General features: G+C 51.8%; 1 protein-coding gene across 3 annotated transcripts in view; it reads right to left on the bottom strand.

The window, feature by feature from the left end:
- Window positions 1–14,407, bottom strand: part of GCN1 (GCN1 activator of EIF2AK4) — a 71,075-nt gene that overhangs the window by 30,152 nt on the left and 26,516 nt on the right. For 2 of the 3 annotated variants that reach the window (XM_058281463.2, XM_071209817.1), the window contains 17 exons: window positions 13,368–13,557; window positions 13,147–13,271; window positions 12,176–12,354; window positions 11,831–11,924; window positions 10,520–10,633; window positions 10,210–10,408; window positions 9,156–9,311; window positions 8,520–8,701; window positions 5,817–5,897; window positions 5,310–5,453; window positions 4,239–4,366; window positions 3,884–4,073; window positions 3,605–3,675; window positions 2,562–2,727; window positions 2,019–2,213; window positions 852–1,098; window positions 237–358 (listed from right to left, as the gene is read on the bottom strand). In XM_058281463.2, the coding sequence (XP_058137446.1) occupies window positions 237–358; window positions 852–1,098; window positions 2,019–2,213; window positions 2,562–2,727; window positions 3,605–3,675; window positions 3,884–4,073; window positions 4,239–4,366; window positions 5,310–5,453; window positions 5,817–5,897; window positions 8,520–8,701; window positions 9,156–9,311; window positions 10,210–10,408; window positions 10,520–10,633; window positions 11,831–11,924; window positions 12,176–12,354; window positions 13,147–13,271; window positions 13,368–13,557 (2,583 nt within the window). The remainder of the gene's footprint in view (window positions 1–236; window positions 359–851; window positions 1,099–2,018; window positions 2,214–2,561; window positions 2,728–3,604; window positions 3,676–3,883; window positions 4,074–4,238; window positions 4,367–5,309; window positions 5,454–5,816; window positions 5,898–8,519; window positions 8,702–9,155; window positions 9,312–10,209; window positions 10,409–10,519; window positions 10,634–11,830; window positions 11,925–12,175; window positions 12,355–13,146; window positions 13,272–13,367; window positions 13,558–14,407) is intronic. The other variant, XM_071209818.1, reaches the window with a different exon arrangement.

A 14,407-nucleotide genomic window follows, 5' to 3' on the forward strand; every position in this document is an offset into this window, starting at 1 on the left:
CAGACTCTGTGCTACAGGTGTGAACAAGTCACAGAGTCACCCTGATTCAGGTTTATTGGGAATGAGAGAAGAGTCCATACCAGTGACCAGTGCCCAAGTACAGGTAGAAGAGACTCCATGCTGAGAGAAGGAGCAGCGAGGGTTTATATCACCTCAGAGAGACCCCGGCCTAAGTCTTCACCCAGCAGCCGTGCCCCGGGCTCCCAGCTGTTCCATTGAGCAGCCTCAGGACTTACCTCACGCACGTACTGGTTCCCATCCCCGAAGCACAGCAGTAGATGGGGCAGCACGTGAACCACGTAAGGCTCGAAGAGCTTCCCCAACATGGTGCAGAGCATCTCGAAGGCAAAGAGGGCTCCTGGGGGAGGAGAAGGTGGGGATGGCTGGGAAGAAAACGTCTTCTGGGGGCAGCCATGGGGAACAGAAGTGGTTGGCAACCTCCCTACCACCGCCTCACCCTCTGAAACACTCAGGGCAGTGGTGGCACTAATGCAGCTGCCTGTGAAGAAGTAGGAATGGGAAGCCCCAGAGCAGGGATGTGGCTGAGAGCAAAGGAGGAGAAAGCAGGTGAATCGGCAGCAATGGGAGGCAGCTCTGATGACCAAACTGAACCTGCCACTGACAGCCAGTGAGGCACTCTCTCTCGTCCAAAGGAGTTACTGAGGTAGAAATAACAAAGTCCAGGCCAAATCACCAAGGACCCGATGGAATGGGTCACACAACACACCTCCTACCAACCTTCTGCATAAACACCAGCCCTGCAGTTTCGGGGGAAAGGTCAGGTTCCTTCCTCGGGCAGCCTCGGGGACCACCTTCTCATGCCGGGCAGCACTGAGATTAGAGACACTCACCCTCCCGCCGGCGGAAGTTCTTCTTATCCTGGATGGCATCAGTCAGCGCTGCCATCATTTCCTGCTGCTTTAGCGAGAGGATGCCGAGGCCCTTCACCAGGCCTGCTAGCCCATAGGCAGCCCCTTTGCGCTCCGCGTACTTGTCGGACTCCAGCAGCTGCAGCATAAGCCTCTGGATCATGCCCCCCGCATCCTCCTTGATGGCTGGCACCAGAGGTGGCAAGCAGCTCGCCACGGATTCCTGGACCTATGGGAGGGCCCCGCCTTCGTCAGTGTGGCAGCTCAGCTACGTCTGGCTCCTTGTGACTGACCCAGTCCTGTGCTGTTTCTGGTCTAAAACTGAGAACCCAGGCCTGGGCAGGCTGGGGAAAACTCCAGAAGGACTGAACTCGCTCTCAGAAGATCTTCAGAGAGACGCAAGCTACAGTTTGTCCACAAAAACAGTGCACATCTTTCAGTTTTCAAACTTCTCAAAGTCAAAGAAAATGCACATTGAGCCTTACAAGGTCAGGGTCAAACTGAAAAGAGCCAACCTATAAATTTCCCCTTCCTAGCCACAGCACACCAAGCCCAGCTGAAAGCAAAAAATTGCGTGCTTCCAGTACCCAGATGGGAACCTTCACAGGTCAGGGATTCTGACATCTTAGGGCCATCATTTCAGAAACTTGTGATTCACAGTTGTGCACTGTATGAGGGTACTTACTCTAGGTGGTCTGAAACGCAAGTTACCAACAAAATGTGTGTTTTTCAAAAAAGAAGGAAAAAATATGCGTTCTGCACCATGGCTTGGAGGCTGCATTAAAAGGTACCTAAAAAATGTAACTAACACTGAGAGAGGGTCAAGAAAAAGCCTGATGTCACAAGAAGCCCATCTTGTTTTTGTTTTTCAAGTGAATCTGTATCCCCAATGCAAGGTCTATTTTAAGCACAAAACCTGTTAATAAATAAACGGAAGAAAATGATAGACAGTTAGTAACTCCCTCTCCAGTGGTGTTCTGGACCATAAAGTGGCTCTCACATGGGAGGGGACTTGTCCTCCTCCTCCTCCTCCTCACTGGGCCTTCCAGACCCTCAGCGCCCAACTCTGTTCCCCCCCATCCCATTTTCTATCTGCAGGTGGGCCCCAGTCCTCAGCTGGCTCTGAGGGCCCGCTGAGGTGGCAAGTACCTGCTGGGAGGGGGTGGAGAGGGCAGCGATGAGCTTGGCGACAATGGGCTTCACTTTGGGGTCACTCTTGTCCAGGTGCTTGGCCAGGGAGCCCATAAGGACCACCACGCTCTGCCGCACAGCATCGTAGCTGGCATCGTTGGGTGCGTTTTTCAAGAACTCCTCAAACACCGGCAGCAGTGAGTTGACGTTCTCCTGGAGAGCCAAACCCACCCAGGCCTCAGGTCAGCCCTGCGAGGCTGTAACTTGGGGTAACAGTCTGTGCCACAAGAATCAAGCCCAAGTCTGGCTCTGGAATAGGCATCCTGAGAAGCACTGCTGGTGGCTCTTCCAGTTTTCTAACAGGATTGCAGCAGACTTCCAAAAGTTTAACTTTCTTTTGGGGCCTTTTTGGCTCAAAAGAAATACAAATGTATTTTCCGTCACAGAGCTAATGCCCTGCCAGGATTTCTGGCACTTAGTGTCACCACCGCTCAGCCCTGCCCAGTGCCTTGGCTTGCCTCCCTCCCCAACCAAGTCCTCAGCTGGCTGAAATCCTTTTACCTTCCCATGGGTGTTAAGCGTTGCAAGGGCTGCATCCAACATGCACTTCCGGACATCTGGGTTTCGGTCATTGAGGGCATCAGGGACAAAAAACTGGAAGAGCGGCTTTACTTGAGAGCTGTCCAAATACTGGGAGAGCTTGTTCAGGGCCAAAGCCAAGCCGCACCTGGGGGAGAAGCAGGAGCATGTCGGTGGTGAAGAGCAGCCAGGAGCCTCCTCTGCTAGGAAAGCTACTCCAGTTCACGAGGACAGGGAGCTGGCCTGCAGCACGCACTGCTTCCGGCATGCAGAGCATAGCCAGTGCACACCCCACATTCTAGAACTGACTTGTCAAACACAGCAAGCCCTAGGTTGACAGAGCTAAGACTTGTCATCTGCCTCGAGTGGAACCCCTACAGGGTGACCTTGGTCAGGGCGTCAGCTCTGCCCCCGCCTCTTCAAGTGTAACTGTAACACCTACCTTCCGCTTCCAAGGCAGGTCTAAGGAAGGCAAAGGGGTCAGGGCAAGGGGTCTCAGAAAGGAACACATTCTACAAGAACAAGTATTATTATTCTTTTCAGCTAAAGAGAGACACTAAGAAGGTCCACAGGGCAAAGAATCTGCATCCCATTCCTAGATGTCTGTGGGTGAGATGGGTCCATCAACCAATAGAAGCCACACAGGGATGGAGCCAGCCAGAAAGCCACCATCTACCACGTCCTCCAAGGCCACACTTCCCACTGCTGTTTCTGGGCTCTAAGGAGAAAAGGGAACTAACGTCCACGGAGCACTTTACATACTGTTGATCGACTGATCCTAACGACCCTGTGAGGTAGGCTCTGTTCTCATGCTCGTCATAGATATGAGGAAATGGAGCCCAGAGACAAGGAGAAATGTGCCCAAGACCACATAGCTAGAACATGGAGGAGCCAGCATTTGAGCCCAGGTCCCTCTGATGCCTTCTACTTTACCATGATTCCATACTGCCACCCACTGCAGCCACCCTGCTATATCTCAGAAAGCTCTGAATGGGACAAGAATGAGACTGGAACAGTTGTTATACCTGGCTTCCCACTGATCTGGAGGAGATTCTGAAATGACTCGTCCCAAAGCATCCAGAACTGGGGGCGGCCGCTGCAAGAGGCAAATTGACAAATGCACTCAGTGCAGTGCTCTTCCCAGCCATGTGGGACAAACCAACGACCCCAGCGCCAGGACTGTGAGCTGGGAAATGAGTCACAGCCAAGACCCCTGCCTGGAGGTCTGGGGCTGAACAGAGGCCACTCCAACCTTGCACACCCTTCCCCACCCCAGACCATGTCTGGGCTGCACAGTTACTCACATAGAGCTTCTCCTGGTAGATCTCCATGAGCCTGCCCATAACCTCTGCTGCCTGTCGCTGGTAACGTGCCACCGCTTCGGAGAGGGCTTCGGCCGCAGCCTGCCTCACAGCTGCTTCATGGTAAGTCACATCGTCAATCAACAGGGAACAGAGGTCTGGCTGCAGATCTAGGCCCATAGACGACCAGAGCCTATAGCAGATCAAAGGTAGAGGCTGATGAGCCAGGAAGCCACAGCTCCTGCCCTGCCAAACCCAGCCACCCAGCCCTTCTCTGTCACTGAGCACATGAGGCTCCCTTCTTGTAGAAGGGAAGCACAGCCAGAGCAGGAACAGGTGACCTTCCAGGGGCTCTCACCTCTCAGCCAATTTCCGGATCTCCTCCTCCTTGTCAAACTTGACCACCCAAAGCCTCCGCAGAAGGTTCAGGCCATTCTTCTCATCAGTATCAGGTGCTGGCAATACCAGGTGGAGCTCCATCAACCCCTGCAAGGGGAGATTAGACAGTGAGGCCCCACTTTGCAGAAACAGCCTCTGACCTGCCTCCTCAACCCCTACCTCAAGGCTGTGCTGTCCAAGATGTAGCCACTACCATGTGACTATTTCAAGTTCGATCCACTAAAATTAACTGGAAATTCAGTCCCACAATCACAGCAGAGAAATTCCAAGTGCTCTGCAGCCACATGTATTGGACAGGGCAGAGGCAGAACATTTCCATCATGGTAGAAAGTTCCATTGGGCAGCACTGACCCAGGGAGTGCTATGAGTCAGCTCTACTCACTATCTGCTCAGGGTCTCCACAGTTTTTCTTCTGTGCCACGACAGTGTACCATGGTGGAATATTTAACAAAAAAATTAAAACGCTCAACTCTAAGTAATACTGACAAATTCTCAGAAAAAGGACAGTCCGTTCACTGAATGAATTGAACTTTAGGAAAAATCTACCACGTTACCCTTATTTTTCATATTTTTAACCAAGTAATGGGAAAACTCTGTCACAGACCAATAGCAGTAGGCTGTGGACTAGAATTCGGGAACCACTGTCTCATCACTCCAAGGGGATTTTCTAGCTTCTGGTCCAAAAGCCAACAAGAAAAGCCAAATACAAGGTGGTTGAAGAAATAAATTAATCCTGTGAGTTATCTGTCTATAACAATACCAAGATCCACATTCCAGTTTAGAATGTAAGTCTTTAAAGATAAAAAACAGCGATTCATCATGACCACTGCTTAGTTGCTGGGATCCTTAGGAAGACCCCTGACACCACCCCCCACCATGACCTTCTTTGCCTCTCTAGGACACAGTGGTACAGACACAAGGCATCTTGATGAGGGTGAAGGACATTCTCTCAAACACCCATCATGCCACTCAAACTTGCGTAAGGTGACAAGGGATGTGGGTGGGGGTCTCGTAAGGGAGGGGTACCCACCCGGAGTGCCGTGTCCCGCACACTGGCACACGGAGACTGCAAGGCAGAGAGCAGCACGTCCACCTCCTCCTGTTCTGCAAAGGCACAGCCCTCCTCGCCACTGCTGCTGGCACACAGGGTGGTCAGGGTGTCTGAGGCCAGAACCTGATGAGGACATTGATCCACCGGGTTCAGTTCAGCAAGTGTTTACTCGGTCCCTCCTCTGGGACCAGGCAGGCTACCAGGCAAGGAGCTTAAAGGCCCAGAGAGGAATCTGAATGGAGATTGCTCATCCCCATAGCCCTACCATGGCTACGACCTTAGAGCTCCAGGCCAGCTCAGTGGCAGGACTCAAGTGAAACCCCTCAATAGTTGAGAAGAACCAGGCAGACTCTCAAAAGCAGCCTTTCTGTCCTAGTCCAAGTGTATTGGCTCAGGCGGACAGAGAAAATATGACTTGACCCTCATCCTGGACCTGAGGTCAGGGTCACATATTGAATCACAACAGCCAACTGAAAACCGGGTCACCTGTAGGCGGGGAGAGCCTGTTCCGATCACCCAAGTCAGGAGACGCAACATGGCCACACGAGGCAGCAACTCCGGGCCATTCTAAGAAAGAAAAGCAGATAAGTTGGGGTGAGGCCCTGGGGAAGGTCTGTCATCAAGCTTGGCAGCAAATGAAGCAGTATCCTCGCACCCGCAGGGAAACGTTCTGAATCATTCATCACTCCACCATGAAAACACTAATAGGATTACACCTGACAAAGGTCCCAGGAGATAAGTCCAGTCATCCAAGATCCTCAGGGACTAAAAATAATAAATGCTGAAACTTGCTTGAAACTCACAGAACAGGACATACAAATGGCCCATAAACATAGGGAGAGATACTCAACTTTCCAAACAAGTAAAGAAACACAAAATAAAATGAGGGGAAGCGGACTTGGCCCAATGGAAGGGCGTCCACCTACCATATGGGAGGTCCAAGGTTCAAACCCCGGCCTCCTTGACCCATGTGGAGCTGGCCCACGTGCAGTGCTGATGCACACAAGGAGTGCCCTGCCACACAGGGTGTCTCCTGTGTAGGGGAGCCCCACGCAAAAGGAGTGCACCCTTTAAGGAGAGCCGCCCAGCACGAAAGAAAGCGCAGCCTGCCCAATAATGGTGCCGCACACACGGAGAGCTGACACAACAAGATGATGCAACAAAAAGGAAAAAAAAACTCAGATTCCTGGTGCCACTGATAAGGATAGAAGCAGTCACAGAGGAACACAGTGAATGGACACAGAGAGCAGACAACTGGAGGGGGGAAGGGGAGAAAAATTAATTAAAATAAAATAAATTAAAATAAAATGAGATAGCATCCTTCACCACCACTGGCAAGCCTGAAACTAGCTGAGGCTGATGCCAGTGCAGAGAAAAGGGCACTCTTAGTGAAGGCACATCTCAGAACACCCCACAACAGCTAGCAAGCCCACCTCCAAGGATCTAGCCTAGAGACACACTTACACAGGGTGTGCAAGGTATGTGTGCATCAAGCATTGTTCAAAATGGGAAAAAGTGAGGACTTGAAAATGACCATCAACAGGTAGAGTTAAAAAAAACATGTTGCATTCAGAACAGAGAATCCATGCATTCAGTCAACTCCATACACACTGATGTAGAAGGAGACCTTGGACGTAAAGATATATTTAAAAAGCAAAACAACATAATCCAGGAAGCGGATTTGGCCCAAGCAATTGGGAGCCTGCCTACCACACGAGAGGTCCTGGGTTCGGTTTCTGGTGCCTCCTAAAAAGACGAGCAGACAGAGAGCACAAAAAGACACTGGGAAGTGGATGTGGCTCAAGCAATCTGAGCTCCTGCCTACCACATACCTTCTAAAGAAGACAGCAAGCTGACGTAACAAGAAATGCAAGAAAATCATAAAGAGAGACACAACAAAGCAAAGACCAGAAGCTCCCTGTGTCTCCTAAAAAGGACAAGCAAGATAGCAAGCTGACACAAGCAGCTGGTGCAAGAAGAGACACAAGAAGAAAAACACTGGGAAGCGGACTTGGCCCTGTGGTTAGGGCGTCCGTCTACCACATGGAAGGTCTGTGGTTCAAACCCCGGGCCTCCTTGACCCATGTGGAGCTGACCCACGTGCAGTACTGATGCACGCAAGGACTGCCATGCCACGCGGGGGTGTCCCCGCGTAGGGGAGCCCCACGTGCAAAGAGTGCGCCCCATAAGGAGAGCCGCCCAGCGCAAAAGAAAGTGCAGCCTGCCCAGGAATGGCGCCGCACTCAGAAAATGGACATAGAGAGCAGACAACGGGGGATTGGGGGGAAGGGAAGGGAAATAAATGAAAAATAAATCTTTAATAAAAACACACACAAGATTGAACTTTAAAAAAAAGAAGAAAAACACAATGAGAGACAGAACAAAGCAGGGAATGGAGGTGGCTCAAATGATTAGGCACCTCTCTCCCACATTGGAGGTCCCAGGTTCAGTTCCCAGTGCTTCCTAACGAAACAAGGAAGACAGACACAGCAAGTACAAATGAGGCGGTGGAGAGAAATAAATTTAAAAAAATAAATCTTCAAAAAAAAGAAAATGGACAGAGAGCAGACAGCGAGCACAAATAATGGGGGAGGGGGGACAGATAAATAAACAATAAATCTTTAAAAAACTACAACAAAACAGTACAATCCATTTTTGCTTTAAAAAAGTTATAATACTATATGGATGTGAGTTCTGCATGTACCTAAAAAAGTCCACAAGAGTATATATAGTATATTTGCCTCTGGGAGTAGTATTACTTTTGTTGCTTTTGCATCACTGAAATTATTTAAAATATGCATGATTACTTGAGCAAACTTTTAAAAAATAATGTAAGGAGAAAAGGTCTTAACATACAATGTCTAATCTCATAATCATGAGCAAGTCAAAGGAGAGTGATCAGTACTATCTTCTGAGTGAGAAATTAAACACATTCAGTAAAATAAATGAATACAAAACCCTACAACTTTTTGAAGCCAGAAACTCTCAGACACAGACTTCTAAGTTTCTCCGAGGACCTGACAATTGCACGAATAGGAACATGCTGGTTCTCCCTGCCAAGAGCTCCCGCTGTAGGCATACACACACACTCGACTTCCCCACCAGAACAGCTGACAGGTCAGGAGGGATCAGAGGCCCCTGCCTCCTTCCACCCAAGAAGCCAAGGGGCGAGCAGAGCTCCCTGCCAACCTCGTCCACTTGCCCAGGTGGGCTGCAGGGTGAGGCCCTCAGCTGGGCGTGGACAGTGAGGAGCTGCAGGATCTGGGCCATGCGCTCCTCCTCCTCCTCGCTGTGGTGGGGCATCTCGGTCAGCACCATCTTCAGAAAGGGGAAGACTAAGGAGAAGGCCGGGGCCGACAACGGCGAGGCGTCTGTGAGAACAAAAAGCAGGTGAGATCCTGCAGGCAGGACAGGGCACAGGGCCGCTGCAACCTCAGTATCCATCCTCAGGAATGTGGGCAGAGGGAAGGCTGGAGGCCCCTTTTGACAGCTGGAAGCACATAGTAAGAGGGCATGAATGAGAGCTGATGGCCCAGTTCTAGAGGCAATTCCGCTCCTACCCCAAAAACTGCCCAGTTCCAGGGTGTGAGTTAAAACAGAGTAGATTCCAGTGGAAAGAAGGAAACCCTGACGGGGGTTACAGTGACTCACAGGATACTGCAGTAGACTCAGAAACTGCCCCTCATGTCCAAACTCCTATTTTTCAGATGAGGAAACCAAAGCCAGAAAAGAGACTAGTCCAAGGCCACAGCCTCAGAGGGCCCAGGTGATGCCACAGCAGCGAACAGAGCCCCCAGCCAGCACAGGTCCTGCCCCATCCCTTACCTGGCTCACCCTTGCCTGCCCTGCTGGTGACGGTGTGGGTGTGCAGCAGGGTCACTGCCCTCTTTACGGCCACCGACAGCTCTTCCTGGCACCAGGACTTATCCAGAGCACACTCCGGCTTCAGCAGGCGCAAGGTCACATGGCTCACCAAAGTACCTACGTCACAGAGAAGTCATCCAGCAGGGACTGAGCCGTGCAAAGGAGCAGAATGTGGCCCAAGTACAAAAGAGGGTCCCAGCACAGAGGTGCCCCATCCCTCTGACCTAATAAGAATCTCTTCTGCTGCACCAAAATGTCCTCGATCTCATCTCACTTTTGATCTGTGTGATAGCACTGAAGGGTAAGTAGGGCAGAAGCTACCCTTTGGACACTCAGAAAGTTATAAATCCAACAAGAAAAAGCATGGCCCACCCAAGGGTTATTCAGTCAAGAGTAAAGCTTGTCCATATTGTGTCTCCATCTTCCATGCAATGAGCCTTGCCAGCCTGCATTTGGCAAGTTCACTGACTTGTTCACTAAAACTGGGTTCCAGCCTCACCCATAAGAACATACCTTTAAGCCAGGAAGGATGCCTGCTCAATGACATCAACCCACAAATGGCAGCCCATCTTAATTCCCAGCCACCCTGCCTGGTTTTCATTTTCTCTGCAGTTTCCAGAAAGCCAATGGTCCCAGACCTCCAACTGCCCCTGACACATGGCTCAGAAGCTCTGGGCTACACTGACTAGCCATGCACTATGTGGCACCAAACCAGCCCCACTGGCACCAAATTTCTGACTTCTTAATTTTCAAACTGCTAGAGAAGGACCAGACACTGACTAGTTGAAAGCCTGGTCTTCAGAGTGAAGGCGCAGCAGGTATAAAACAGGAGAGCGGGAAGAGGTTCTATGTCGCTCCTAAGGACAGGCACAGCCTGAGGCTCCCAAGGCTGCCTCCACAAGGAGACAACGCCGGTGGCCTGGCTTTCCATGTGCCTCCCCACATGCACATGGGGCATCCCCCCCCACTGCCCAACCTGCCCTGAGCCATCCCACACCAGCAAACCAGGACTAACCCAAAGCCTTGAGTCTAGGGGGCATGACACAGGCAGCCAAGGACAAGAAAGGGTTCTTGATCCTGGGAGCAGCCAGGGGAGATTTCAACAAGGGCAGGAAAGAGTCGACCAAAACGGGGATGTACTGGGTCAGGCCGGAGGGGTTCTTGACCAGGATGGTGTCCAGCAGTCCTAGTGCCGCCTCCAGCTCACTGTCCAGCTGCAAGCAGAGTCGCCCCAGGAGGAGGTCAGCACAGCCCTGCTCCAGGGCAGTAAGGCTGCCCAGCAGGCTCATGGCAGGGGCACGAGGGTGGTGGTGGCGGCCGCTTACCTCCTGCAGCCGCCTCCGGATCTGTGCCTCCTTGTCCAGCTGGGCCTGCAGCATCTCCTTCTGCTTGCTGGTCAGTTGGACCTCCTCTTTGATGCCTTTCTTCTTCTTTATCTCCTGAAGGGAGCAGACAAACCAATTCCATTCCTAGGAAAGAGCCTCCCTCCCTACCTCAGAGGACGGGGACTTGGTTCCACAAGCAGCATCACACCAGCTCTAGGTCTTTGGCTGGGACCCCTGATCCTGTTATGTGAACTCCCCTACCTCCCACAAAGAACCAAGACAACAGTGCATGGGCACAGCATTAGAGAAGCAATTTTGTACTGGAATCTCTACTGACAAAAGGCAGTTATAGAAATAAAAAGTCCCTCAGTACAGTCCAAGAAGTATTCTGGTAGCCACGTGGCTTCAGATTAAGACTCTAGCCTCCCTTCATGCCCAGCCCCTTCCTACAGAAGCTCTCCCCACAGCATACGCTGAAGTCTAAAAAAGGCCTGCGGAGGTGCCCAAGATGACACAGAAGAGAAATCCCTCTTGCATTCAACAAGTGTTTACTGAGGGTCTATAGTGCCAGGCACGGTTCTAGATACCTGGGGCTATCATGGACAGAAGACAGACAAAGTCCCTGCCTTCACAGGGCTCACAATCTAGTGGCAGAAAACTGACAATAAACAGATTAAACAGACACGTGAACAAGGTTATTTCACATCATGATAAACATGACGAAAGAAACAAGAATCAGAGTAACCGGAAGAGGGACTGAGTCTACTTTGGACAGGGTGTGCAGGTGGTCACCTCTCTGAGAAGAGGACATGTGAGCTGAGATGTGATAGACAAGACCCGAGCCTTGTGAAAACCAGGGAAAGGGCAGAGGACCCAAGACCAATTGGAGCCCTGCGTGCTCTGCTCCCCTCGGGCCTGGATCTGTTCAAAGCTGAGTACAGCCAGCAAGCCTTCATGCCCCAGAGGTTCAGCAGGGCCAGGCCGCATGCCTGCTGCCAGGAGCAATGACGGAGCCCCAGGGAGCTGGGGGACCAGGCGCAGAATCCAGCAATACCACATGGCAAATACCTAGCAGAGGAAACCACCTGCACCCAGAAGGAGAAATTTCTTTCCTTGAATGGGTGGTGGGGAAGGCCAGAGAGAAAGGGAAGACAGAGTATGGCAGGAAGAGCAGGGACCAGCGGGGGGTTGGAGGAGAATGCTGCAGGCATCAGGATGATCCGAGGGAAAGGAACACATGCTGCGGAAGAGCCACCAAGCAGAGGCTACCAGGCACTGCAGCCTCCACGCAGCATGCTTCCGTGTACTCACCTCCTTCAGCTCCAGCTCGATGATCTGCTCCTTGAAGGAATAAGCTTTGTTCTCCCGCTTCATGTTGGCCTTTTTGACGCTATCCTGTTGGGCACTGAAACCCCAGAACGGGTGATCAGCTCAGCTTGAAAAGAGCCTCCAGGCTCTTCTTCCAGCCTCCCACCAGCCAAGAAATTCCAGTTTTTAAGCAACACTGCACTGAGAACGTGCCGCATCTTTGGCATATTCTTGAATCCAGGGTTTAAGCACCATAGAGCCTGGAATATAACAGGCACTTATCCAATAAATGCACAGGTTGTTTCCTTCAGTCTCCAGAGGCAACAGAGCAGAGGAACGGGGTCTCACCTCTGGATGATGGACTTGTCGTACAGCTCCCCAGCAGGGGTCTGCATGATGGCAAACTCCTCCCGTGTCACCAGGCACAGCGCGGGGTTTTGCACAGAGGCAGTGATGGTGCTGATGAGCTGTGGAAGGACCCGGGCCGGGGACAGGAGGGAGAGGGAGCCCATGGCGTTCATGGAAGACTGTCAAACAAATAGACACGGCATGTGTGCCAAGGCTGGCAGTGGAGAAGGGTCCCGCCAAGCCTAAATGCCCCCAGCAGTTGGCTCCCCTTCCTCCTGCCGCTGCCTCATTCTTCCTGTGTGCTGCCCACAAGAGTGGACAGCTGGGATTGTTGTCTGCCTTACTCAGCGAGTATGTACCCTCTATCTAGTGAGTACCCTCTAATGTTGGGACACTCAAGCCCCCCATCTCTGTTGCAGGCAGAGCCACCTACACCCCTTCCAGAGGTCAGCATGTGAGCCAGGACAGGAGCACGGGCTCAAGGAGAACAAAGGACCTGAGTCAGGTGAACCACAGAAAAAGAGACCCCATGCCAGATGAAATCATCAGAAAGCACAAGATTTTTCCACTGGAACTGGTGGGGGATAAGATGGAAGCCTGGAACTCTAACACTGCCCTGCTACCCTAAAGGGAAAAACCCTCAAGGCTGAGACTAAAGGGAAAAACCCTCAAGCTGGAGAAAAGAGCCCACATCATAGAAAACAGAAGCAAGAGACACAGATGGATGAGACAGAGAGGCAAAGAGATAGAGACACATCACCTACAAAGTCCTGAGGGAAGCACCACCCAAAGCCAGGCACATCTCTACACTACGCAGTTACACGAGGCAGTAAGCTCTCTCTAGTGCTTCAACCACAGGGGCCAAGCCCACATCTCAGCACATCTTCCCCTGCCTCTGTGAATCCCTCCTTCCTGCACCCTGTGAGAGGAAGGGCCCAACTAAGGCCAGAACCAGCTCACAGGCAAATCACCTGGTTCAGGGGACTCTGCGTGGTGATCCTGGGAATAAGCTGATCCAGGTGCCTGGTGATGAATGCTTCGGGATCGATCTTCATCCTGGAGAGAAGTGCTGGCCAGAGCCCCGACTGCACTGCCACTGGAGGGGGAGGCGGGTCTTTGAGGCCTTCTGCCCAGCCTGCTCATCCCTGCCCCACAGAGGCCCATCCCTCCCATCCCAGCCCCAGCCGCAGACCTAAGGATGGGTGGTGGGAGATGATCAGCATCTCCTGGGCCAGCTGTTCCGTGTTGGTGACGTCCTCCTCCAGCCCCGGCACCCCAGAGATGACGCACAGAGCCTCCTGCAGGATCCGGGGAGGCACGGAGGCCTTGCCCGCCTCAGTCACCTCCCCAGCATCAGTCACCAGAGCCTCTAAGGGCAGCACCTGCATGAAGACAGCACATGAGCCCCATTGCCCCGAGCCCCAGCCAGTCCTGACACACGGAAGACCAAGATGCCAGGGACACAGCTGCCTCTCACGCACACAGTTCTCTGGGGTCCCTGCTGGAGTGCAGACTGATGCCCAGCGTCCTGCACTGGGACCCCCAGGCTGTGAGAGTGCCTGGAGGAAGGACTCATGGCTTTGCACCTAAAAAGCCCAAAGGGGAAAAGAAGGCAACAGAAACTAGTCCAGGAGACTTGACCCATGACCACAAGTCTGTCACTAGCCTGCATTTCTCAAGCAGGTTTACAGGGAGAGGGAGCAGTGAAACACAGCACCAAAAGGGGCGTCGGGTCCTTGGAGTCTACACCTTGTTCTCCTACCCACTGGCTGAGAGCTTAAGCTCTCCTAACCCTGGACAACTCTAATGAAGTAAAGGTAATCAACCCTGTCTTTTTAAAGTGTTGTGAAAAATCAAATGAGAACATGGGTTTTAAGAAGTTCCTTAAAAATTATATGGTGCTTTAAAAACAGAAGATGCTATTCAATTACTCAAGGGAAAAAAAGGTAAGGAAAGGTGAGCTCGTGTAGCTCAGTTGGTTGAGTACCTGCTTCCCATGTCCAAGGTCCCAAGTTCAATCCCTAGGACCCCCTTAAAAAAAACAAACAAACATGGGAAGTGCAAGAAAAAGAGCCTCAGAAAAGGAAAAGGAATTCTATTAATAGGAACGGGATGTTACTGGGGCTCTAGGCAGAGGGAATTAGGTCTGGCATCACCCAGACTCTGAGTGAGTGAGAGCTCAGGGGGGGCCTATCCTAACTTCCAGGCTTTGGCAGGTCGGCAGAGCGGGTC

Source organism: Dasypus novemcinctus, chromosome 19 (genome assembly GCF_030445035.2).
Source record: "Dasypus novemcinctus isolate mDasNov1 chromosome 19, mDasNov1.1.hap2, whole genome shotgun sequence".
NCBI lineage: Eukaryota > Metazoa > Chordata > Mammalia > Cingulata > Dasypodidae > Dasypus > Dasypus novemcinctus.